The following is a 27975-nucleotide window of genomic DNA, read 5'->3' as shown; positions in this document are numbered from 1 at the left end:
GTTGACTCTACTTATAGGGCCTTGGGAGCTGTCCCAACTCTCAGTGTGCCCAAAATCTGCCATCTTGGTCCTAAACTCCCAGACTGCACCCAACCTGCTCTGCCCTGATCAGGAGCATCCCTACATCTTAACCGGTAAGCAGTTTAACCTTTGACCTTTTGGTCCTTGTGGCCATTAACACTCCATCTCAAAACATTCCACAGATTCTCAAAGGACTGTCGTACTTAGAACCAGCAAAGATTAGACTTAATTATACAAGGGTGTTACATAAACTAGCTTTTTTTGATGGTTACCACTACTCTTGGATCTTTTTGGAGTTTTGAAGATGAGCCAAGACATTTTTGGGGGGGGAGGGGGGGTGTCAAATAATGAGCAGATTTCCTCTGACGTGGTGCTCCATTTTACCCCACACTCTTTCTCCTTCTTTGCCTCGTATGATTCAATGTGGAGCAAATTTAATGCTCTATTTGTAGTTTATCCCATGGGCCATTTTACAGTCGGGTGGGTAGGTGGGTAGGCATGTTTACCATTTAGTGGTCTATAGGAAGAAAAATTAAAAGCCTCATCACAAAAACCTGCTTTTTGTAATTTGATACATAATCAGTTTTTCCAATGGAGCGCTTCGGTGTCAAATAAAAAACACAGACAAAGAGGTGAATCATGTTCTTCATTGTCTGCACTTGCCCCTAATCCAGACAGTATAACCCCACTGTTTTGCTTTCTCCTGGCAGCTCCCTTAAATGTTCTGCCGCTGCTGCCGTCCCACCCTAATAATGTCAGATTAAGCTCTGCACAACTGTCCATCTGACATGAGGGCTGGATTTGTGCTGGATTTGAAAATCTGGACGGGATGCCTCCATCCAAAAGCTCTGTAATTCTGCACACACACACTCACAGAAGCAGATTAAAAAGCAGAGGATGCGCAAGTCCACGAAGTCTGTCGGTCCGCCACGCTGCCGTGCACAGTTTGGCACGGGTGCATTTTGCTTTGCCCTCGATCGCTTTGAGGTGTCTGGTTGCGTCAAGCCCCGACAAAGTTCCTCAACTGTCCTGAGCTGAGTCCCTCATAAACAAGCACTTTGGCAGCAGTGCCGCAGCATTGTTTTAATCTGAGGTTGGGATTATTTGAACATGTAGCTGGGTTATTCATGTGTCGATTGTTATCGGCAACGACAAGGACGCCGGCTTTGTGGATTTCAGAGATTTGGGGGGTTGGTGGGTGCTCGACCCTCCCCTGGCACAGATGAACACCCCGGAGGCTACAGTTCTGATTCAGACCAGCCTCATCCCCAGACATGCCCCGGTGATGCCCGTGTGCCTCACTGGGCACGTCCCTATTTTGTTGCAGCTGACGGAAAGAGGGGGGTGGGGGGTGTTGGGGGTTGATGGGGTGGTGGGTGATGGTCACCCAGATTATGCCTCATCATACGGCCTATTTACAATTGACACCAAACAGTGCGGCAAACAGCGGCGCAGAAACGCAAACTGAGCTCATCGGGGGAGTCGGTTTTGTTTCATCATATAATTTCGAGGTCCGTCACGTGTTCCTCTGGTTGCTCATGTGACCTGTCGGCAAGGACCAATAGGGTGTAAGAGTTTGTTCTGGGCAGAGCAAAAGGCAAAAAAAATAATTTTCCCTTTGCAATTTTTAATCGTCCAACGCCGAAAGTGGTCGTCAGCGACTGTCTCCTGCACTGCATAAAGGTAAACCCTCTTCTTGTTGCTTCTATTCAGGAAAAACTTGTTAAAGCTCCAGAGTGAGCCTTTTCCTTTACAATAATAATAATGAATAATTTGCATTCTTATAAAAATGATTTGTTCTCTACTTTAGTTAAATACATACTTGAGTTGATTGCTTGACTTCCAGGCACATTAAACAGTTGAAACTTTAAAAAATGCCGCTCCTCGCCGAGTTGGGTATCGCCATCAATAATTAATTAACTTCATAACTTACCCACAGCCAGGATTAAATCATTACGCACATAATGAGCTGTGACATGGTGCAACTTATCGACCTATTGTTACCTAATTTGATGCTTTCAAGTTTACGTTTTTTGTAAGTTAGCCTCAGTGAGTGCCAATAAGATGACCCATGCGGGAGGAAATATTTTGGTTCTCCCTGGGGAATTTTATGGTCAGTCGATTTTGCTTTCAGGCGTCTCTTGATTCACATTGTTTAGGTGTTCGTTGTCTTGGTTTAGATTCAAGCATGAGCGATTTTATTGTTTCGAGAATTAGCAGTGAGCACGAAAACAATAGTAAGTGGAAGAAAACCTGCTTAAATTCTGCTAACGATGAAGCCGGACCGCCCGAATTTATAGTAGAAATGATGCTCAGTGGAATTGATACATCAGCCCCCGTGCCACCCCCCAACAAAAGATCATTATTCCAATTATCGTCACATAGATATTAGCACTGCTGATGGCCTTATTTGCAGCTAGTCATAGACCAAAAATGTCATTTGCCATTACTTCAGAAGCGGCTCTCTGTGTTGCACTTGGAAACCGGCGATGAATAACTCCTTTGTTTGGGTGAAAAGCTTCTGTTTGGCACTCAGATTAATAAGGTCTGATACACTCAGAAATTTGCTGTTGGGAGGTGACAGAGGCCGAAAAAGAAAAGAGGATGAGGACCTGGATGAGGATGCGATTTCAAGCCGTTCTGCTCGACCACTCGGCGAAAGCCCCCACGTATGGAAGCCATGACTTTGTGACAAGCAGTGATCTCACATTACAAATTGTGGCAAATCTAAAATGGCCGACTTAACGCTGGGCTCTTAGCACCGCATTCACATCACAACATGGTGCGCCTGCATTGTAAAGCTTACTCCTCGCCCTCCCCATCCACCCCAGGACACTTGGGCTATTTTAAGGGAACGCAGAGTAGGCTGTGAGGTATTTTTAAAGCCACTTGGCGATACTTGGTCTTCACGTCTTCCTCGCTCAATTTGTTCTCTGATTTGACTGGTCGCGGTGAAGATGTGGTGGCCAGAGTTTTGATTGTGATTTGGGCTGAGGTATCAGGATGCTGGGCTGCTGATGTGGGCTGACAGCTCTTGAGAGCACTGTCATAGTGGCGTACAGGAAGGCTAACTGGGCGGACGCCCCCCCACTCAGCCGCGTACAACAAAAGCCTGTGCCAGACGAGACGAGAGCTGCTCATATACCAGGAAACGCAGGGCGAAAACCTCAGGACTTAGAGCAACTCTTCTCCATTTCTTCTACTTGATCTTGCTACAGTTACTATTTCTGACAGCAGCTAGCAATTATACACCACCATTTTCCTGTTACTTCAACTATCACAAACTGCAACTGAGAAGAGATTTGTGGGTGTAAATGTAGAAGAGAATTGCCAAACAGCGATTTGAGCGGATCCACAGGAAACATATGGATCAATGAGGTCACCCTCTGCCCAACAACCCGGTTTTGGGCAAACATATTGGCAACATTACGGATACACGTTTTCTCTTGGTTGCTTGACATGCACCTGCACACATCTGTCAAGGTGTTTGCAGCATCATTAAATACTGCACCACTGCATTAATTAACCCCATAACTGAAACGCAAGTATTTACTGAACCTTCTGAAAAATTAAATATAAATGAATTAATACAATAAACATTAAATAGCATATGTACATTTTAATTTGCATCATATTTGTTCAGTTTGGCATTGTTGTGAAATTAATTTTGTTTTTTCAGAAGGAAGAAAAGATCACACTGATGTAGAGATCTCAAAGACTCATGCATCAAATACGATACGAATGGGGCTGCAGGCTCAACGTTAGCATGGTTGGTGCTGGAGGTGGAGCTAAGAGAAGTCAGAAAATTTTAAACAAATCTTGTCAAAATTTCTTAGAGCCAAATGCAGTTTAATTTTTATGACATAAAATACTAAAAAAAAAATACCCCTAAATTTTAATGGAAAGAGAATCTGCTTTAGTCATATTCTCTTGGTTATCAATATGGTGGTCGACCCACATAAGCTCCACCCACCAAGTGCTTGAGAAACTAGGACTGGCGACTAAAGGACCAATTGCATATGTTGTTGTTGCCCTTGGCAAGAGCGAGAGTGACAGCAGACTGTAAAAGTGCATTATCTTTTTTACGGCAGCTTTTGTAAATGGTAAAATTCAATAGTAAAAATATGTTGGTTAAAAATAAAAATTTGAATTTGTGGCAACACCTAACAATGAAAATAACGCTGCAGCTGGTGACAGGTCTGTGCTGATGCCACTGTTTACAACAAGTACAGTAAAAATAACGGGCCCTATTAATTAACCTTTATCAGACCTGTTGCAGAGATGGGAGTGCTGGGAGTGTTGGGAGTGCAGCTGTCCAAAGAGTTCGGGGAGACCTCATAAATGAACACAAAACAAGAAATTGGATGGTAATCAGAACAAAGATGTCCAGATATTTGCATTATTATATTAAAGGTAATTAATTAACTATCCCATGAACACTTTTTAATGACAGAAGACTGCACACAACTCGCTTGAAACTTGCCACCTAATCAGTAAAAATCTTGCCGTCTCAAGCTGCAGATTCAATTTCACAAACCTCGGCCGTGCAGCTTTGGCTCAGGCTCTGTTTGATGTCGAAACGTCATAATGACATATCTGTAGATATGTGGATTAGGATGGAACAGATGACAGAGGCTTTGGCCTAGATTAGACTACCGGCCGCCCATTTAATGATTTTTCTTTTTCTGCTCCTCTGTTATTCTCGTGACACGAAACAGCAGCAGTTAGTGCCTTGTTTTTCTATTCCACAGGGAGGAGTTTGATTAATTATCCTCTTTGTCTTCGACTTTCACATTATGGCGGATGTCACGGTGACGGTTTGCACTGTCAGTTTAGCCCCGCAAAATAAAAACAGCTCACAGTCGAGGCCGAGGGTGGAATGAGAGAAAGTCGCAGAGAGTGACTTCATCCATAATGTAGCCCTTGAAATGCAAAGCACCGACAGCTTCTGAATTCAATAACCTACATTTTAAATCAGTATGTGAGGCACTACATTAGTTTCCTGGCCAGATAAAGTTTCACATTGCATCTTTAATCTATAAAAAATGGCCTAAAGCTGAACATTTTATGCAGAAATCTGATATTCTGACCCCTCACACCAAGTCCACTTTGATCTGCAACCACCTCTGCCAAATAATTTCCAATTAAGAATAGATAATACAGTTAATGTTAGTTAGCTTCCCTCCTTACTAAAACAATTTTCAAAAAGAGCCCCTTAACTTCACTTCTGCGAGTGTTTTTCCATCATTCACGCAACACCGGCTCTGCACAACAACAGCGTCTCCTCATTGTTGGCGGGAGATAAAAGAGGAGGAGTTCGAGTTCTTCTAGAGCAGCTCTCGAGCCTTTTCTGCGGCGAGTGCCGAGCAGTCGCAGCGTGAGATGATGGGAGGAGAGGGGAGTTGGGAAGAGTGTGTTTGCGGAGGTGTGTGGGGGGGGGGCATTTTTGTGCACTGCGTTGTCCAGCCGAGCGTAAAGCGTGATTAATTCAATAGCTGCCATAGAGGAGGAGGCTAGCAGTGCTGCAACACCGAGCATGACCCACTTTCCCCATCAGATGTCATGAAAAATTCCCTCTCTGCATTCCCCTTCTCCAACTTCCTGCCTGAGCAACGGAGACAAGGAGAACAGAATTATATATAAAAAATAAAAGTATATAAATCAGTGCAACAGCAGAAATGATGGACACAGGAGGAGGGACTCCTATCAGAGACCAATCCTTCTTTAGCTTTTATCAGGATATCTTTAAATTAGAGTTTTTATCAGGCTTGGAATTTTTTTTTTAAAAAGCTGCAAGGTTTTTGCCCATTGGCACCAATGATTCACAAGGCCTTGACCCAATTCTATTATTATACAGGAAACATGAGTAGAATACAGTCTGAGAAAGCCACTACTGAAATGCAGCTCTTAGCGCTGTGACCCCATTCGACTCTGAGGTTCAGGCAGCCTCGATTTTTGTTGACCTAAATCTACAGAGAGGTTTCACGGTCTTAATCACAGGGAAGGAGGCTCCTCCATCGAGGAGGGGGTTTTTTTGTTGCTGGGAGGGGAGCTGTATTGTCCGAAATATTTAAAAAAGAAGAAAGGATGTGAAATGATATTTAATCTGAAAGATCAATCTTCCCAGCAAAGACCCTTCTTTAAGCACCTTCCCCCTGATGTGAAGTTTAGAAAGGGATGAGGATCTTCCCTCGCTCATCTTCAATCCCGTTGTCAATCTTAAATGTTTTTGCTTTTTTTATTCCCTTCTCTCTCTCTCCAAGCCCCTGGAGAGGACCTGCACCGCTGGCTTGGGTCTTAAACCCGGATTAAAGCTTTTTATGTAATCTGGTCTCCTCTGGGAGATTGGAGAGACAGCTGGCAGCAGAATCCCCGTCCTTATCTCTCGACCCTCCTCTGGCCTCCGACCAGCATCCCAGCGTAGATTAAAGGATGAATCTACGGCTACCGTTTCACAAAAAAGCATTATTTTCAACATATGTCTGTCTAGGTTAGAGGATATAAGAACTGTACATTACAAAAAGAAAGATGAGGCATTTAGTCTACTAATCAATTTTGATATATTCAATTATTAAACCCTGTGGGGTCACAGTTCATGGCATGTTTCTTTTCCCCAGCACAAACCATGAGTCTTAGGTCCAAGCCTGAAATTTCAGTTTAAGACAGTAAAAAATAAATAAATAATGGAATAAATAAATGCTTTTACAGGCATGAAATGCTAAATGAAATGATACTTTGGTTAATTTTATTATCATAAACTCAGTATATTTCAGTTTCTGGACTGCTGGTCAAACAAAATGAGAGACGTGAAGCCATGTTCTGCACTTCATGTTGTTAAGGTTTAGGGTTTGGAGTTAATTCATTTCTTTAATGTGAATATTTCCTGCTTTTGTCAATTTTTATATGAAAATCACCTAAAAAATCTTCTGGTTTTTGTACCTCTCTAATCTCTAGCACCCTGACTCCCTCACTTGGACTTTTATTTCACATATTCACAGCCAACAAAAAGACAAAAACTTTTCAACATAACATCTTCCACATAAAGTGATGCCAAAAAGGAAAAATGTACAACCTCTAACAGCTAAAACCCTGAAGAAACTACACAAATCTTGCACATTTTTACATACATTTTTAAAAAGGGAGTCACATACCGTCCTTTAGCTCAGAGCACCGAATAAAGCCGCCTCATCTGAAATGCGAGGCATCATAAAAGCAGATTTTTTTGCCACGTAACAACTGCGACTCGGTCGACTGAAGGCCTCGACAAACATCTCACCAGCAGGCACAGCTGGTCGGGTCACCATTTCAAGCAACACTCATTTGAATGATTCACAGCTACAAATGACATCAAGTGATTAGAAATCAGACAGGAAGGGAGCCAGAGAACACATTACATATATATATATATATATATATATATATATATATATATATATATATATATATATAGAGAGAGAGAGAGAGAGAGAGAGAGAGAGAGAGAGAAAACACAGCAATAATGACTGTGATTGGCAGACTGTGACATTAACTGTCTCTGTATTCAAGGTCAGCCACTTCAGGATCTCTCCCATCCATATTTCTGTCTTTTTCTTGACTGCATTGTCAATCACCAGAATAAATATTCATACTGACTAAAGCAGAGGTTTCTAAAGCGTACTTGGGAAGGTTAACTCGTCTTGTACTTCCTGTCTCTGAATTTGATCTGAAAAAAGGGACATCTCTCTTCTCCCCCCCCCCCCCCCCCTTTTTTTTTCTCTCTCTCCATCTGCAGTGCGTAACACTTCTATTCCTCTGATTTATTTTAATAGATTTCCTAATAATTCAGGCTCACAAAAATGGCTTTCCCTTCTGGAAAAAAAATTGGATTATCATCATTTAAATCTTGTTATATCAGACAATTCTCCCCGTCAAGATATTCCTGATTTATTTATTAGCAGGCACAGTTTCCAGTTGTGGATTTTTAAAAAAGAAGAAAAAAAAAGAAGAAAGAAATCCTGCAGAGCCACGTTCAGGTACATAGCGCCATCTTGTGCGTGCTCTCATCACTGCGAGTCCTCCCTGAGTCATTACATCACTTGTCAGGCAGAATTAGAGGCGATCTGGCTGAAATGGGCTTGATAAAAATAAATATGGCGCTCGCCGTTTGATGGCTCATCTCGTGACTGCGGAGACATATGCTGACCTACATTTCAACTGCTTTTATTGCATTGGATCAGGAGACCACTTATCCATCCACTTCCATGTCTTCTGTAATATTTGTGGTATTACCGATATATTTAATACCTAAGGGGAGAATAACAAGATGCTCCTCTATTATTTAACCCCTTCTCCCATCTTTGCTTCTGTGTGTGCAGTGGTTACTGGTCATTTTTAAATACAGTTGAGGTATGTGTCACAAAACCTGCACAAAAAAGTTGCAAAATCCAGTTTTTCTTAAAAAAAAAAAAAGACAAAGCAGCGACATTAAAACCCTGATAATCTTCCTATAACACCTCTAAGACTATTAAAAACACAGGATTGAGCCACACCGTTGCACTGACCTGTTTCTTCATTATTATGAGCAAATACACTGTTGTTTATTTTCACTCAGTCCCACAGAGTCTGAGAGTGGATTAATCCACAGCTAAAAATAGTCAACAACAAATCCAGTTTTGTTTTGCTGCTGTTTGAGTGATGGTTGCTATAAACTGCAGTTCACATCCATTTTGTTAAATTACATCTTTCTTTTTCTTTTACGACATTCCCAAATTTAGTAAGAACAAATTAGGCACACAGTCAAGAAAAATACTGAATGTAACCATGTTTGTAGTATTTTTAAATGTACATTTCCAGGTGATTTTACACAGTCTGCATAATGAGCTGGGTCCCAAAGAGAAGCTCTCATGCAGGCCTACATTTTTATAAAAGCATAAGGCAAAGACTGCAAATGTTTACAGCTTTAGACTTGCATGGTTTGGATCCATTAAAAAAAAAAAAAAGTGATGCACTGAATCTCTGTCCGACAGCGGCCCCCAGTGGGCCAAGAAGGCACTGCAGTTAGGCTTGTTTTAAATTATGAGTTAATATTTTTAAAAAAGTGTAAAACCACAAAAACTAAGCCATGTCGTTTCGTTATATTATTACTACATATTTAGTTTCTTATTATATATATATATATATATATATATATATATATATATATATATATATATATATATATATAGATAGATAGATAGATAGATAGATAGATAGATAGATAGATAGATAGATAGAGATATATAATTCTGAGGATTATTTTTAATTTCTCTGACCTGTTATTGGCACAGAAAGAGTTAAAACTCCTCAGAGGACCGTAAAAGGATGATAAGTACAAAAATATAGTACAATGTAATGTTTAATTTAAAGGAATTTCACATATCAAATTCATTACAGATGTTAAATTTTTCACAGTAAAGGTCAAAGGCTGGATAAAAGTTACCTCCACAACTAAAAAAACATCATTTCCATCTTACAAATATTAGAATAATGTAGTGTATCAACCACAGTTTGTATTTACGGAGTATTGTGGTTTTAAATAACTGACTGCTGTAAATCTTGTTTGTTCACTGTGGATGTAAGAGCCCAACAAAGGATACATGTTTACAGCTATAAACTCTACGTGCAGCACATCAGTATTAAAACCACGTTAAACATGAATTGCCCCGTTTAAATAAATAAATACAAATAAAAAATAAATTTTTACAGATTTTACGTACTTTTTAAACACACATCAAATTTTAACACAAAAAAGTAGAATTTACTGGCATTTTCTGTTTCTTTTACAGTGTGGGTTGTAGAAAGTGCTCTGATAGGTCAAATTTAAATTAGGGAATGGCTGCCCTACACTAACTGAAGCAGAATAAATTAAAATGAAAGCATCAAGCATTTTTGCATGTCTGCGTTTCTTTTACCTGGCAGGTGACCGGTTGGCTGACTCTACCATCACACTCGCATTGGCCCTCGACTTCCTCTGTCACGTGAGCACGCCCCTTCCTTCACATCCAATCCCAACATGGAGCCCATTAAGGTCCAATCAGAAGGTGGACTGAATGTGACCCTCACCATCAGGCTGCTGATGCACGGCAAGGTACAAACACACGAATTCAAACTTGTCTTTTCTTGTTCTGCTTCTGCTTCCAACTATCTGTAAAAAGAGCAAAGAAAACAAAGACTAATTTCAAGGAGCCCATGGCATCTAACATTTCTTTCTGTTGTTTCTGCAGGAGGTTGGAAGCATCATAGGAAAGGTATTTATCACAAGCACAACAAGCAGAGCATGTAAAGCATGATAACGCCGGTGGGAAATGCACAAAACATCTCACTGCTCTTTCTCCCCTTTGCTTTCAGAAAGGAGAGACAGTCAAGAAAATGCGTGAAGACGTAAGAAGAATTTTTCTCAAACTCTTGTTAATTATTTTTGTCCTATAATCACGTATTTAATGCTTTTTTGCTCTCTCTTTCGCTCTAAAGAGCGGCGCCCGTATCAACATCTCAGAGGGGAACTGCCCTGAACGGATAGTCACCATCACCGGGCCAACAGATGCCATTTTCAAGGCCTTTGCCATGATAGCCTACAAGTTTGAAGAGGTACCGTTCATTATTTTACACCACAAAGAATCTGTTTTTAAAACAACAATAAACTTGGTATTATTTAAGCACTGATTTCAAATCAAATTTGAACCATTTTCCTCTATAAGATTTTTTTAAAATGGCACATTTTAAAAGAAAAATTAGCAAATGTAGCAACATTTTTACTTTAACATCTTAGTGGTTGCATTCAAGAATCTTACAACTGTATGTAAAGTAATGGCGTAAAGGCTTTATGTGCATCTGAGTGCGACCGTACTTATGAGAGAATCCAGCACCACAGGCCGGCTTTAGCACCTGCACTGACTCATTTCCAGGTGGAATACAAAGCAGCTTTGGCCCTGATATGTAGGACAGAAATGTGCTGATCTAACCTTGCAACACCCTCTGAAAATGGGCCAGTGCTGTGTTTTGATTTGGGTGCCATATCAGCATACTTTCAGCCCGACCGAGCCAAGTGTCTCCATAATACAATAGATAGACTCAACCACTTATTATTCAGGCGCTGCACACAAGTGCAGCTTTAAGTAAGTGTGGAGATTTCAGGGTCAGTTGTCGTACTACGACGCAAACACAAGTCACTTGATTTTGTTTAACTCTGCAACTCAGCTACACTCACATATTAGTGTAGTCAAGGTGTTATCGATTATGCCTGAATTCACTGTATAGTAAGTGTGAAGGTACGCACATGCAACGCTTACCAAATTATTAGAACCCCACCCCATGTAAGGTTTATGTCCCTGTAAGGGTTAATTCACCAGCATGTGCAGGCTTTTTAATTTAAATTATAGTTTTAATGCTAAAAATAAGAATTTTCATCACTCTTAATCAATTATCCATGAATGGAGTCCATTTACAAAAAAAGGTGAAAAAAGGCAAAGCACATTTTTAAAAAAAATATTACAGTCTTTGCTCAATAATGATACGTTTAGTTTTAAACGCGTTTTTGACAGATTTCTGAAATATTTCTCTTTTCCTCCTTTAATGACAGGTGGTAGTAATCACTGTACTTTGTACTTTTACAACCCCCATTAAAATAAATGTTGTGTTTGCTCTGTGTACTATAGGTGAACAGGGACTACAGAATGTTAATCATTTAAATGCTCTATTTAAGTGAAAATATTTCACGGACTGCATATTAAATTGGCAAACTGAGAAGCTTTTTATTTTTTATTTTTTAGGAATCATGGATGTCACGCTCTCTAGATAAGAAGATCTGTATTGTTATCAATGATAAGTTTAAAAGCCAGAATCTGTGATGCTAATTGAGTGTTGTGCCTGCAACAATGCAATTTATATGCATTTATACAGGGCTTTACTCAAAGCACTATTATGCAGAACTTTGTTCACAGCTAGCTTGTGGGAAATACATGTAGGCACAGGAAGATCATCTACTCCACACAGAAAGGCTCCAGCCAGGTGAGGCTTGAAACTGCTGCCAGCGGACGTGGTATTAGCATGCAGCACATCTGTGAAGGCCCCATTAATGCTAAACAAAGCACACAGGTTTTAGAGCAACGCTGCCAGCCAGACAAAGTGTTTTTCACCGACGTTGTTGCTTATTTCAGCAAGAATATGCAAAACAACAATCGCATATCCCAGCAGCAGATCTTCATAGAACTTTTCAAAGTTGCAGAAATTTGACTTCTCAATGCCAAAACACTTGAAGTCTGGTACAGTGGTCCCTCGCTATAACCCGGTTCACTTTTCGTGGTCTTGCTGTTTCGTGGATTTTTTTGTGCAATTTTCCATGTTTTGTTTTTGTTTTTGTTTTTTTACGGCACATTGTGTTCTGCGTCCTGATTGGCTGTAGACCATTGTGCAGTGTCTCCTGTACAGTACAGAATGCGTTCGGCTTGTCAAATTTACATAAATCTTCTATCGCTAGCAGTGTGACTCTGAAGTGCTGTACTGTATGTTTGTAAGTTTTCTCCCCAACAAACACAACAAACACAACAATGTCGACGAAACGTTTTGCACCGTCAAAGGAAGCCACGGGTGCTTTGGTTTCATTCTATAATACTGGACTTATTTTTCTATGAAGGTTTGAACTTTGAGAGTGTGTAAACAAAAGAGAAAAGTGTGAAAATGTTCATGCCTGTCTGAGAAAAGTGTATAAAGCTTGTAGTGAGGGGTTTTACAGCCTTAAAACGTCTATAATAATTGTAAGAAATAAAGTTGGCGACTTCGCGGATTTCACCTATCGCAGGTTATTTTTGGAACGTAACTCCCGCAATAAACAAGGGACCACTGTATCATTAAAAGCCCCTACCTTCACCCTTTCACCTTTTTTCTCCTCAAAAGAAGTCATATGCACATGATTTGGACATGCATTTGCCCATTAAACTTGTAAAAATCCTGCATCTGTCACGGCGGGGTGCGCCGATGTGTGCGGAAACAGGACCCAAAAGCAGATGATGATGAGGAATAGTAATGATTAACAGAAAAGTGAACCTTTATTGCGATGACGACAGGAAATGAACCAAGAGACCAAAGCAAACAGGCAAAACACTAAGAAACAAAACACTAAGCTGGCAAAACACTAAGAAACAAAACACTAAAGGTACTAAGACCAAAAACTATAACTATGATTGAGGTGGAAAATAAACAGGCTAAGACTATGACTATGAATGTAACTCTGGTGAGATAAACAGACGAACTGACAATGGCATGAAGAAAACAAAAGGCTTAAATACAGACATGAGGTGATCAGGGGAAGTGGCGACACATGGGGGAAAACAGCTGACAGACATAAACCTAATGACAGGACCAGGAGAGGAAAGCTAAATACAATGAACAAAGAACACATGACATTGTCAGAATAAAACAGGAAATGACAACACAACTTAACAGACCTAATACGTGATGAAATAAATAGAAAACCCCAAAACATAGAAAACCCAGGAACAATAACTGCCTAAACTAAAGGCAAATAGGAAATGACACAAACTAATAACATATCAAAAAATACAAAGAAAACTCAGAGTGCTGGGTCGGAGACCCAGCCTGTGACAGCAACCACAGCTGTCTCTGCCACAAGGGCATAATGGTGCATGTTAATTATGCTATTACATAATAAACCGGGGTAATACACGAGATCATGACGGCAGAAATAAAACAATCGAGACTTCCATGTGTGGCAATCATACATTTACATGGTTCTATGATAAACTCTTTTTCAGTTTCCTTTACTTGATAAACAACTTGGAGTTAATTTTAGCTAAATGCAAAGGACGAGCTTTCTCTTGCAATAACTAGACTTAATTATATTTCTTGAAATAGGATTTTTGGACAGTGTATCAGGATTTTATGCTTCAGTGGCACTGATTTATTTAAGTAAACTCTCTTACGGCTCTGGCAGCCAAATTTGCCTTTTTGCACTGTCATCTCAACAGGATACCTTCTGTTAGTGCTTCATTATTAAATAGGATCATATTAATAATACTGCTTTGGTCAGTTTCTACTGCTGTACACTGGCTGTACAGTACCTTATAAAATAGATTAGGTGGAAAATATTATAATTATAGCCAACAGATAAAATGGTCAATTTTAAAGTAGCATCATACTGAAATACAGAGGCTTTAACCCTGTTTATTAGAACAATATTAATAAAAGCAGCAACTTAAAAGTATGAAGAGATGTTATTGCCAAAAAGTAAACATCATTCTAGCTTTTTAAAGGTCATTTTGTGCCGAAGCAAAGAGTTTTCTCAAAGCGCTGATGGTGAGTTAAGAACCATGAAGGTAGATTTATTACAAAGCCTCCACTTCACAGACAGAAAAACACTATGAAAGTCATCGCATCTGACAAAATGTGGCCTTTCCTCGCCCGCAGGATATTATCAACTCCATGAGCAACAGCCCAGCCACCAGCAAACCCCCCGTAACCCTGAGGCTCGTCGTCCCAGCCAGCCAGTGTGGATCCCTCATCGGCAAAGGAGGCTCCAAAATCAAAGAAATGAGAGAGGTGGCGGCACATTTTTCATCCTAACGATGTCCATAAACATAAAATCAATCATGTTTTTTAAAATAATGACACTGCCAGAGGATATGCTTGTATTTATCCCTCATATAGCTCCCATGTAAGCTTCCCAAATCCCACATTTCTGGTTCATGTAGTTTCCATTTAAGTGTTCAGTCTTGCAAAATACCCGGTGTGCACTGCTCCAAGAGCTCATTTTGCTCTCCCATATCGGTTTCTGCTCAGTTTGAAGGGATGCAGGCTCATGTAATGAGATGATATAAATTTTTAAAAAAATGTTTCTTTCTTGCCTCCAGTCCACAGGAGCTCAGGTCCAGGTGGCAGGAGACATGCTCCCCAACTCCACTGAGAGAGCGGTGACAATCTCAGGGGCCCCCGAGGCCATCATCCAGTGTGTCAAACAGATATGTGTGGTGTTGCTCGAGGTACGGTGAGGGGGGTGGGGTGGCCACACAGGGGACATGAAAGAAATGTTATGTAGCTGAAAATTAGTTTGATACGGAGAATTCAGAGGCTTGACTACACTTTTTAAAGTAATTTACTCCTAGAGTTTCTGCTGTATCCAAAGATTTGTTTCTAAATGTAATTTTTCACATTTAATGTATCCGCATGTTTTTATATTGTTTATGTTTGCAAGTCTGGATTATTAACATTACTGCACTGCTGCAGACACATTTCTTTGCCTTTTAGATGGCAAATGCGACACCAAGTACTCAGTACATGACGCCAGAGACGTGCAAATGTCCTGCACTGACTTAATGTTTGCACAGTCGGGAGGAAAGCAGGTTTCCATAGGTCGAAAACAGCAGCCTTAAGACCTCGTGTGTGGACTTTTGGGTGATTTTTGTTTACAGATAACGAACTGACACATCTGTAAATAGGTTCAGGCCATAAGCTGTACATAAAAGATGTACACAGTCATCATAAAGAAACTCTTTGTTTTTGTGAACTCCTATTCTGAAGCCTCAAATTTGGGGTGTAGTGCCAATTTGTGAACTAATGCTAATTAGCTGGGTTATTACAGTTCATACAAAGACCGGGGACTTAAATATGGATAGCTTTAAATAAATGCTAACTTGAGGATAAAACACTAAAATTTCACTCAGGAAAAACTGAAGTACAGACTTCCTCCAAACCAGAAAATAAACCACACAGCAATCTAGTAATACCACAGTCACAATGGAAAGGTTTACTTCACTTGAATTGTATGGTAAAGCCGACAGTGAAGAAACCTTATAGAGCTCAACAGTGAGCTTCCAAAAATCCCATTCCCATTCATATTGTTCATAGGGATTTCGATTATTACCATAATGCTGTGAGTCAACTTACTACAACCTGCGACACTGTGAAACGATGATAATCTCTCCTTTAGAAACCATAATTCGGCATTACACCTATAGTCCATAAATACAGGATTTTTAAGGCCAATACCAGTAGTGATATTGATACCAGTACCAATGCCGATACTGTATTTGGTAGAAACCCAGTATATTGGACAATAAATTTTCTTTCACAGATATGAAACTCAAACAGAGTTACGAAGTTATGTGTCGTTATTTATGAATCCTTACTGAGATAATATGACAGTATAGTTCAAAAGTCACAACAAGTCATGAATTATTATGCTTGGTCTGATTCTGCTCGTCAGCTGGTTGATCTCTTTGTGGTGTTCCAAACATGTGTTGCCAAGAGGGAAGTTGTGGAGTGCCCTCTGGTGGACAAACTATGCAACAGCAACACTCATAACAGAGCTGAAGGGTGTTTCTCCCATCTGTTCTGTATAGGCCTTTAGAAATGCCAGTACTGACATATGAGATCAACTTTGTTTAGGCAAAAACACAGTTTAGTCGTAACTTTGGGGGGAAAGAATACTCTTCCACTTTCCTGAACTGAAACAGCAATTTCTCTGTTTTGTGAAAGTCACTGTTTAAACCTACGAACATCAGGTTGGTTAGTGAGTGTAAAACTTGCGGTGACTGCAGCCAAGAACTAAGCACCATCAAAAACAATACTACAACCTTACAAACTCTGAAAGCTGTGACAATGAAAAGGAGGAGATTTAGACAGGCTGGAAGCCAATCCCATTTCTAGTGCATTATGGGATAAGTTGTTTCCTAACCCTAAAAAGTAATTATGTACATAGTCTTGTACCTCTGTCTATTTTTATTATTATTATTTTCCTGGGTTTTTTTTTTTTATCCAAATCTAATTTTCTAATGGTCAGCATGGCTTTACAGTGGTCATGGCTTAGATCAAGGCTTAAAACTCTTTATGTAAGGATCTTATGAAACATTAACAGAGAAAGTTCACTCCTGGAACCGGACTTCTTAAAAAAGTGGGCAGTCACTGCTGAGCTCAATCGATCACTATCTCACATTTACCCCTTATTACAAGTCAAGTGTTAAAATCCCACCCAACCTCAGTTTTAGAGTCAGCCTAAAGATATTACAATTACAGATTTAATTTTTATAGCCATGAAGTGTAGTTTATTAAATCCAAGATTAAACTCAGGATTGTGTTTAAGCTAGTTTGGATCACTGAAAGCTTTAACTTATGATATTTATATCATCTTCTAATGAAGGTGGATGTTGGTGCAAACTTTCACAGCAATCTGTCTCATAGTTGCTGAGATAATTAAGTGTTGGACTTACCTGTGAACAGCATAAATAGCATTAACCCTTTCACGCACAGTGGTCACTACAGTGGACAGCTATTCAAAGACTGTTTTCTTGTATTTGTGTCAGTGTGTACTTACACATTAACCACTACACTGGACACTGATGTGTCATCCTGATTGAGGTTGTCATAATTCATGCATGACAGGGTTAAAGCCTGATGTATCAGTAAGAAAAATTCACCCAAAAGATCAAAGCAGGAGGCATATATTTGATGTTTTTGACAAAAGTATTGTTACCTTCTTGTAATTCTGTGTCGAAAATGGAAAAAAAAATGCTTTGGATCAAAGGGCTACACGGTATTTAGGTGTCTCTCTTTTTCTTGCACCATTAATTTGAACTATCTGCACAGCCAGTTCTCCATTGGGCCTTCATGATGGCACCAGCCATGGATACTAGGACATTTGTGACATGACTGTAAGTCTCTAGACTTAAGAAAAACAAAAGTTAAATAACAATATGTTGAGTCATCATTATCCAGTTGAAAGTGGTGTTCCAGGTAAATCCAAGTTTAGTTGTGCACTGAACCACGATTTGGACATGTAATGTCAGCATGAACGCACAGTGAAGAGCACTTTTTGTGTGGGTGTCCACAGGTTGTCTTCCCTAAGGCACTCTCCCTTCTGGTCTCACTTTATGCAACTTCTTTCTTTCTCTCTCTCTATTATTTTCTGTCTTCCCGTTCTAACACTCTCTCCACATCCCGCCCCTTCTTCTTCTTCCCCCCACTCTCTCCTCCTTTGCTCTCCTCAGTCCCCACCGAAAGGTGCCACCATCCCCTACCGCCCCAAGCCTGCCTCCACCCCTGTCATTTTTTCAGGTGGCCAGGTAAGAGCAGACCCACTGGGGGCGTCCACAGCCAACCTCAGCCTCTTACTGCAGCACCAGCCACTGCCTGTTAGTGTCGCACCAGGTTTTACTCACTTTTCCTCCCTTCCTCACTCCCCTCACCCACCCAAATCCCAACTAGCATGAAACCCTCACTGCTTTTATTTGTTTTAAAAGTGTCATCCATCACCCCCAGCCACTCGAACCAGAACTGAGATCAATTGCGTTCAGCTCATCTGAGTCAGAGGATCCATCAGGTGACTTACCTTTTATTTAGTGAAAATGGATGCTGGTGCTTCTAGATGAAAATACTCTGCTTAAAAGTCTAAAAGAAAATCAGGAAAAACAAATGTTAAGCTTGATGAAGCTTGGGGAAATTAAACTTTACTCTAAAGCCTAAAACAGTAACCAAGTGACCAAGACAGGAAAAATCCTCTAGAGTAGATACTCTTGGAAACACAGCTTTTTCTTAGTTTGGAACCAACAGCAGTAAAAATACACAAATATACTACTGTAATTCTACTTCAGCCATAAACAGACATAGGGAGTAAAGGAGCTCATAGCAACAGAGCCAGCCACAATGGGGAGGCTCACAGGAGCAAGGTGTGTTGCTATATAAGGTGGTCTGCAGGGGAAGGGAAACTCAGTGGCAGCAGCTAGTGGATAGGAGTAGTATGGCAGGACAACAAATGAAGCAGCAGCTTATATTAATTATATTTTATTCATTTCAAAGTACAATTTTTTATTTTTGGACTCTAATAGAGCAGCTTTGTATGATTCACAGTTAAAAATAATCCCAGTTTATCTTATACTGAGACACGTGCAGCTCCTTTCCTTTTATGGAAATCCATTGGTCAAGCAAGCTATCTTGTGATTGGCCACTCCTCATTAAAAAACAGTAGGGTGGGGCTTCTCTGCTCAGAGGCGGCTAATGGAAAGCAAGTTTTTTTGTTTTTAGAGTAATCCAAAAACTGCTTTTGAGCTGTAGGTTTTGGCTACAAGTGAGGTGTGTCTGGCTCACTTGTAGAGTGCTAAACACATTTTTAGATCATCTATAACAAAAGGAAGAAAACACCAATAATTTAGAAATCTGTCTGTTTAAAGCAAAAAAAATTTATATTGATATTTGTTAATAGTATTATTATTATTAAGACACACGCGCACAAACACAGGTCTTGCTTTTCTTTACTTTAGCTCCAATTAACTAGAGCTCATTTTTTACTATAGGCTATGTTCCCCTCAGCTTTGCTGATCAGTAGGTTGGAGGCTTTCTATCCTCTGCTATAACAGGACAATGGTGAAAACACCCAGCAAATGGCCTGGGGCAGATTCACACCTGTACCTCTGCAACAGCCTTAGGTATATGAATCACTTGAGAAACACTGTGAGTTAAACTGGCACCCCTGCTTGGTGGTTACATCAATTATAAAACAGGGCAAAATTGTGAAGGAAAAATCTTCAGAGTCATCTAAATTAATAAATATTCACATCCAAAAAGCTTGAATTTGTGGAAACTTGGCTATATTTATATTCAGCTGTGCAAATTACTGCTGGTTGACAAGTCTATGAATAAAAAAACTGCTTCAGCTCTATGTTATTCAGGTCAGGTTTGACTCAAAAGATTCAATACTTCCCTTTAATTACCTTTAAGAGTGGAAAAACTTAATACAGGAACCCATAACAGGAGTCCGGAGGCAGATTTTTAATTAAAATATTCAGTTATTCAAATAGTTGCAGGCAAAGTTCTTGTGGATTGACTAACTGATTAATCACTTTAACTACATTCCTGTATAGCATCTATAATTTGTTTGTTTGTTTTTAGATTTTAGTGGTTGATGTCAGACTATTGAGAAAGGCAGTAAAATATCTAAAGCAGAAGCCACAGACTTGGTGTGTTTTTATTCTTATATTAAAAATCAGGTTTGTATCTTGTGGGATAAAATTCAATTTTGCTCAGTTCTGACCTCTGTGGCTCTTATAAACCACATGTCCAATAGGACACGACACCTTACTCCCCTCAGGGTCGCTCCTCTGGTTTACTCCACACCCTCCCAATCACCTTCCTGCTGTCTGATTTGTCCCTTTTTTATTTAGTTCAACTGGATTTGATTGATGAATTGTAGGAGAACTTGACAGGAAATCTGTAATGCATGTCTTACATGTAATATGACTCATGAGATATAAAAAAACATTTAAGTCTATGTTGTCCTTGAGCTGTAGAAATGTCGACAGTTCATTTTTTTCTTGATTTATATTTTGTTTCAGTCCACTTTTGTTTATTTAGCTTTTCAGAACTTATTGAATAATGTGTCTTGTGGGATCATAACAGTGAGCTCTTCTCCTCATGTTTGCAGGCGTATACCATTCAAGGACAGTATGCCATCCCACATCCAGATGTGAGTGCCCCGCGAGGCAGTCAACCTTGCACCCTCTATAACTCTGTCTCGCTGCATCCAGATTTTCTTACTTTCTTTCCACCCTTATTAATATTAATTGTTAATATTAATACAGCTTTTATTCTGATATGTTATTTCCTATGTTTCTAACTTTTCTTATTCTTGCCTCTGTGCCCTCTGATTGGCATTAAACCTCATGGGGCTTGGCCTGAAGAAGTTATCAGATTAGTCTTGAAGTTCTTGATGGACTTCAGATCGGCTCCTGACCTCCACTCCATTTCTTTTTACAATTTAATTTTAATTAAACTAACTAACTTTAATTAAACTTTCCATTTGTTGGCATCTTCAAACAAGCTCAAGACGAAGAAGAGGAAAAATGCTGTTTTTGCAAGTAGAAAGGAAACTGTATGGAATCCCAAAATGAGGAGTTTTCATTGATTAAAACGGCTGCTTTGATGGTAAAGATGACTTTGAATACAAGAAGGTTTTGAAACTCTCAGTGTTCAACTCACCTCCAATTTGAGTTATTTATCTTAAAGATAATCCCCTGTGGGCAAGCACTTGGTGAGAGTGGGAGGAAAAAGCTCCCTTTTAAAAGGAAGAAACCTCCAGCAGATTCAGGTTCAAGGAGCAGCAGCCATCTGTCATGACCAGTTGGTGGTAAACATTCAAAATGTAAAGTTACAGCTGTTAGAAAATGTAAACTCATGAGCATGATTGATTTACTGACAGTCAGTGAGCGTGAACAATATCATTGACTGACATATGAAAAGGTGATATTAGGCATTAGGGGAAGGTGACATCAGGGGATTACATTGGCAAACATCCACCCATCCATCCACTATCCTCGACTATCTAAAGTTGGATCACAGTTACCTATGCAGCCTATTCCAGATATCCATTTACTGGCAACGCATCACAGGAGGTATCCAGGAGTCATCCTAACAAGATCCCCAACTCAGCTGGTTGGTTGTTCGCTTGTGGACATTCAAGGCTTCAGTTGCCTAGATAATCCTCTAATGTTGTTACCACCAGGTCATATCTCAAAGGTATTTTTCTCTCTCATTGCTTGTAGCTTTAATCACTCACTTGGAAGTTGAGAAAAGCTTATCCCAGGTCCTGTCCACTTCGCGTCACCAGTAGTGTCGTTGGCAGGTGCTTGAAGTCGTGGAATGTCATTCAAATTCTGCAGTTTCTGCTCAGCAAGTTGCTGCAAATCACTTTCAGTTTGTATGGCTTTAAGTGATAGTCACTAGTTTCATAATTTCATACCCTCTTTTGCTCTCCACACAGACTGTTTATCTGCATTCAAACAACACCTGCTTTAAAAAAAAAAGGCAAATAAAAATCAGACAAGAAGCACATTACATATGGCAACCAGAATGCTTCTGCTACTAAAACTCTCATCTGTGGTCACCAGATTCTGAATGTGAACCTGTGCAGAGTGATTGATTGATTGCAGAGTTCTATTCTAGAAATGCAGAGTTTCAAGAGTTTAGTTTAACAACTGCAAAGGTCTATTTCAGAACTGCAGCAATTATTTTAGCAAGTGCAGGATTCCAGGCCAGAACAGCACAGTGACATTTTATTCCCTAAACTGCAGTTTCAACATAGACTGTTCCATGTGTAGCAACAGTAACAATGAGGGGCGGGGCTTATGAAATCCTCCCAAATGCTCCAATCTCAGGCCAAGTCCTTCATGAGGTTCTCCTCTTCTTCTTCTGTCTTTCTTTCATGGTCTCTCTCTTTTCTTTCTGTCTTTGTCCTTCACCTGTCAGTGTTGTTACTTCTCCTCAGATCCTTACTTTACTCTTGTAGCATTTCGGACTGACCTTTGTGCGTGCGTGTATGTGTCTGGTGAGCGTGTGCGTGTCAGAGTGCGTTTTTAACGATGACCTCATAGCTCTGCTGTCCTCCTCCTCCCCCCCTCAGCAGTTGAGCAAGCTCCACCAGTTGGCTATGCAGCAAACCCCCTTTACCCCCCTCGGACAGACCACCCCTGCCTTCCCCGGTACGTACCCACCTACACAATGACCCTCTTCACCAAAGATCCTTCTCTCGTTTTTACCTGTAGAGACGAACACATTCTCTTCCTCCTTTTTTTCTCTTTCTCTTCTTTTCCTGTCTCTGTCCTTTCTTTCTTCTTCTCGTTGTTCTCCTCCTAATGGTCTCTGTGGTTCACTGCCATTGACATGGCCTGCTGGTGGTCTGCTCTTGTTGATGTTGAGGCTTCTTTTGTTTTTTGTTTTTTGTTTTTCCCTTAGTTTCCTTATTGTATAGAATTGCAGTTGTCTTGGATTTTTCTTCTTCAAAAGTTAGAACTCAAATTTGTGTATTGCATAGGCTCTGCATAGGGCTGAGCCACATTCCCAGTGACATGCGTTTGCTGCTGGTTTATAGATAACATAGTATTTTATAGTAGATAATCGCAGTTTGCCTCCTTAACGTGCCAAACTGTACTTTATGTCCTTTCCCTTTCCTCCACTCTTTCTGTCTGCTTCCTGTGTTCAGCAGCAGGTCTGGATGCCAGTAACCAGGCCAGTACTCATGAACTCACCATTCCCAATGATGTGAGTACATTTGTCATGATATGCAGACACCCGACAATGCGCTTTCACTCACCATTCGTCACTTTCATTTTTTCCTGACGAAAAGGTTTAACGAAACTTGCAAACAGCAGTGGTTTAAAATGAGACATTTTTCACGAAATCTGACAGAGAATCAGGTTATCCATTATCAGGCTTCAGGCAAGTCAATATTGTGAATGCTGTTGCAGAAATACTGTTGTCTTCTTCAGTCACACTTATTCAGCAGTTTGGGTAATTTGGGCCCACTTTCTGCTGTTTTGTCACTCCCTAAAGCTATAATCGGGGTGAATGCTCAAAACTGCTACAAAGGAATAAATAAAACAACAGAAAGTCTGCATTAAACTGGTAAAACTGGTTATCAAAGCACAAACTCCCAGACATGCTCTGTTTTATCATCTTTTCACATGGCTTCCTGCTGAAGTTTCCAGCTATGCAATGTGACAGCAATTCAACTGCAACAATTATAGACAAAGTGCAGCCAAAGGCAGTTAGCTTTGCAAAGTGAATGTCCTTAATGGAAAAGACTTGTTGGACCTAAATAAGGAGCATCTAAGTTATAGTTGAAAAGCTGTCAAAGACTGGCCAGTACTCACACGCTCCACTGAGAATCAATCAAATGTCTCTTTTATGTCCCATCCTCTTTTCTTCCCAGCTAATAGGCTGCATAATCGGACGCCAGGGAACCAAAATCAACGAGATCCGTCAGATGTCTGGGGCGCAGATCAAAATAGCTAACGCCATGGAAGGGTCATCGGAACGCCAGATTACCATCACAGGGACTCCCGCCAACATCAGCCTGGCCCAGTATCTCATCAATGCAAGGTCAGAGATCAGTGACTGTTTGACTGCAAAAATAGTCCAAACAAAGAGAAAAATGTGAAAAACTTCCTCCTTGTGAACATGGATGATATCTTTTGAATTAGTGCCTAATTAGCTGCTCTCACTTTGTCAAGATTTTGCAAAAGCACTTTTTTCTTCTCTTAATGAGCTCTCAGTGAGTGTTGTTTGTTTATTTTATTCTGTTTTTAATTGCCTTTCCATCAATGTTTTGCTTTGTAACATCACATGTTTTACTACCATAACTGTTTAAAATTACATCATAAATAAATAGTAATGTGCAAGAGTTTTGAGCCATCCCCCATTTCTTTATATTTTAAATTGTATATTTAGGCTCTTTGTTTCTAGCAGCCTATCACAAAGGCAAATATTTCTATAACTCAATCTATGAAAAATACCAAAGATAAATATAAAATGGTATTTTAAAACATAAAAATGCATAAAATAGTACTTTTGAGTTACCGAACTTCAAATACATCTGTAAAAATTTTAAAAACTATCTACAGCAGATGAACAATATCTGAAAATCATGTCCTTAAGAAACTGTAAAAAAATCCAGTAAACACCTGATACAGGACCTGAGCGATACATTTGGACCTTTAGAAATGGTCTCAGTTGAAGGGTGGCAGTCAATAAGCCATTTTTAAGGAAAGGAAACGGGGAAATGGGGTGAGGTATGCTGAATTACACAAGAACTGGACTGAAAATCATTTCCAATCATTCTCCTTTAGGTTCAGAGACGTGGCGGCTATGTGGACTGACCCAACTTCCATGACCACATCCTGAGATCCCTGACTGGCTCCTCCGTTTGGCCCTTTCCAATGACTGACTACTGCAGACAACCCTGATGAAGCCCTTCGGACTCTGGCTCTGGCTCTCCGAAAACCCTGACCACCTCCCCACCCTGGTTCAAAGCACCTCAGGGAGGATTGGGTGCTCACTTTTGTTTCAGAGAGCCACATTAAATTAACAAAAAAAGAAAAAAAAGAAAATGGATAACAAAAAAGAAATTCTCTGTTGCTTAGATTTTTTAGAGAACTGTTGAAGCATGTTGAATGTTTATTAGGAACAACTTGTGTTACTCTTTCTTCTTTTTCTCTCTATCTCTTGCTTTTGCTTTCTCTCTGTCAGTGCTGCGTCATAGAACATCATTTAAAAGTAAAAAAAAAGTACTAGTAAAAGACTGAACGTTTTTTGTAGGACATAGTTATTTGCATATAACAGCTGCTCAGTGATGCTATCGGTAGAGTGCGTGGTGGGATGTAGCCAAATTATCAAATTTTGATAATGTATTTCTGAAAAGACAAAAAAATTGGACTGTTCTGCTTTTGTCCTAATTTGCATCTCTGTCGAATCTCTACCCATGACTCTTTGCTGCATCACATGACCCTTTCAAGCCAATGGTATCACTCCTAGAGCCTCCCTTCTCATGTTAATTTCCTAGGTTTGCATTATATTGCATGTTTTCAGTGTTGTATTGTCGCGTATTTCAGTAAGCCTGTTCCGTGTACTTCAGATGTTATTATTATATCTTTGTTTTCCTGTTCTTTTCCGCAAACTGTTTTCAGCATTTTTGGCCACTCACGTCTAGTTCTACTCCCTGTCCAGACAAAAAACCTTCCGACACAGCCTCCTTCTATCAACACCGAATATTAGTATATAGATGCATGAATGGGAATTAGTGAATAACCAGTGGCTAAAACACTGACTGAAATTTAAAATGATTGTTTACTAACTTATTATTCTACTGTATTTGTTTTTGTATGAGGACTCTTGTGACTTAGCACATTAGTCGACTACGCGGCGCTCATGCAATAGACCACTCAACACTTTACTCTGGACTGCCTCTGATGTAGGGAGGATTAGTTGGACTTAAAAGCCAAGCGTTGCGTCCAAACCTTTCGGCTTCTTTCCCTTGTTTTGGAAAAAACTTGCTAGGCTGAGAGAGGTTTCTAAAAAATTTAAACTAAGAAATTGGAGGGAAAGAAGCCGAATTTTAATGGCACAGAGGCCTAGACGTTTGGACGAAGCCAGATGGTATTTTTTGGGCCAAGGAATGTTCAGGGGTTCATTGGGGGGAACCCGTGGGGCCTGGGCGGACGTGACCACTCAGTCTCTTTTTCACGATTGTTCATCTCGTCATGTTCTTTTCATTGTCATGCGGTTGATTTTAACGCTTTAGGTTTGAATGTCATTTTATTGTCGCGACTGTGTCAGCAACATAATTGTTTTTATTTTAAAAGTAAAAAGAGGACAGGTTGGATGACAATTCCTGCTTTGCTGTTTTCTAGTAAAGCCAGCATGTATTTATTTATGGTGTGTTGATGCACTTATGAATTTTCATTCATTGATCATGAACATTAAGCTAAGTTAGTTTTGTTGTATTGTACTTAATATGAGAGGGAGGTGTGGGTAATATTTGGTATGATTCAGTAATTCAACTTCTCCCACCATCTTCTGCTGAAGATGCGCTAAAGATAATAGACAGCTTTGGGTCATCTTTACTTCTGAGTTTCAGCTAAGCTCTTTTCAGCGTTGACGCTAACAAACAGCTGTTGAATGTTATTGTTGACTCACATTATCTGCCATCCAACACAGAAACTTTCTGCATTCACAGAACGTTTGTTTTATTGCCAGTAGCCTACACTGAGCTTAAAGGAGAAGTTTAACAGTTTGGGGGAAAGCTTTTAGGGAAATATGCTTATTTCTGCCTTTTTACATTGAACAATTGATGTTTGCATGCTAAACACTGACTAGCACAAGTCTATGAAGCTTATAAGCACATAAAGACTTTTAAATTGTATGCAGCACCTTATTTATACTATTAGAAATGGTCAAATCTTTTTGCTAAGCTAAGCTAACTGGCTCCAAGCTAAAGTTTCAGATCCCCTTTTCTTTTTTTTATGTACCAGTGGTTCCTGTAGTTCATCCCACAAGAAACCATAGACAATCTAGTTGTCTCTGTTTTTCATGCTAGGTTAAGTAAGCTTACTGCTAACTTAGCCTAGCTATAAGTACACAAATAAGCATATTTACCAGAAGTGTCTATTCCTAAGACTTTTAGGTGTGTTGATGACATAAATGGACCAAATGCTGTATCAATATACTGAAGGAGGCATAGTCAGTGATAATTCTGCAATAATTCTTACATTTTGATGTGAACTCAAGTAGTAGTGATAGAAATGACATTTGGGATTCGTGTTTCTTTTTGTTTTCACTTGTCATAGCTTGTATTCTAATGGGAATGTTTGTCAAATTACAAGAAATTTTGTTTTTTGGCAAACTTGGTTTTTTTGGGGGTTTTTTTTTTTTAGAACTGTTAGCTAATACCTATTAAGAGGATATTCTTTCTAAAATTGCCCACAACACTGTAATGGTGAAAAAATATCCTCAAGGGTATTGTGGCTCTTATAAAACAGTTATCAGTGCATGCTGAAATGTTTGCTTAAAACGTGAATAATCAATGACTAGACAGTGTGCATTTTACAAATTTAATCTTGTTGTGTTTTATGAATTTGATTAATAAGCAGGAATATTGACTTGTAAGTGATGGCAGTGTGACTTCAATAACATCAATTTTCATGTGTTACTCAGTGTTTGAAAACTGTATTTACATTTGTGTATATGCCTGAGTATACTGCGACTTTGAAACAAACTGCAACTAATGCAATAATAGGGTGCAATGTGCAATTATTTATTCAGTTTATTATTAGTATAGATACAGAAGAGCGGTGTAGCTTGTTTAAAAAAATGTTTTTTTGAGTTTTATCCACTTTTCGTTTGGTGGCAACAGCGGGGAAAAAAGAATGGCTAGACATGTTTTTTGGGGGGTTTGTTCGTTTTTCAGCTTTTCTTTGTGTGTATTGCAGTTTGGGGGGGAACAAAATGATAGAACTTTGTAACTATTTTCAATTGATTTATTTGCTATGTGCAGATCTATATTAGTTGTGAGTAATTACATAGGTTTTAATTTTACAGTGTTGGTAAGTATACAAACAAATAAAGTTTCATTTTTTTCTTTCTGTGACTTGCCTTTTGACGTCT

The 27975-nt window shown here is 39.6% G+C and overlaps 1 protein-coding gene across 7 annotated transcripts; it reads left to right on the top strand.

Annotated features, from left to right (window-relative positions):
• Window positions 1-27958, top strand: LOC147301966 (poly(rC)-binding protein 3-like). Of its 7 annotated transcripts, none has more exons than XM_086284071.1 (13): window positions 1-134; window positions 9958-10126; window positions 10263-10286; window positions 10387-10419; window positions 10510-10626; window positions 14461-14592; window positions 14904-15032; window positions 18036-18179; window positions 20465-20506; window positions 22442-22517; window positions 23021-23076; window positions 23747-23916; window positions 24663-27958. In XM_086284071.1, the coding sequence occupies exons 2-13, from the start codon at window positions 10052-10054 to the stop codon at window positions 24715-24717; spliced, it is 1053 nt and encodes a 350-aa protein (XP_086140197.1). In that variant the 5' UTR covers window positions 1-134; window positions 9958-10051; the 3' UTR covers window positions 24718-27958. The 7 variants fall into 7 exon arrangements, with proteins under 7 accessions (XP_086140197.1, XP_086140195.1, XP_086140196.1 ...); XM_086284069.1 differs by having other exon boundaries at window positions 23018-23076; XM_086284070.1 differs by having other exon boundaries at window positions 22439-22517.
• Window positions 27959-27975: the final 17 nt, after the last annotated feature.

Source organism: Aulonocara sp. 'chitande type north' Nkhata Bay, linkage group LG23 (assembly GCF_057382095.1).
Source record: "Aulonocara sp. 'chitande type north' Nkhata Bay isolate Kocher_YH1m ecotype deep benthic linkage group LG23, A_spYH_male_GT1.1, whole genome shotgun sequence".
Classification (NCBI taxonomy): domain Eukaryota; kingdom Metazoa; phylum Chordata; class Actinopteri; order Cichliformes; family Cichlidae; genus Aulonocara; species Aulonocara sp. 'chitande type north' Nkhata Bay.
The sequence above is the reverse complement of the archived record's forward strand: the minus strand, read 5'-3'. Positions and strand labels throughout refer to the sequence as shown.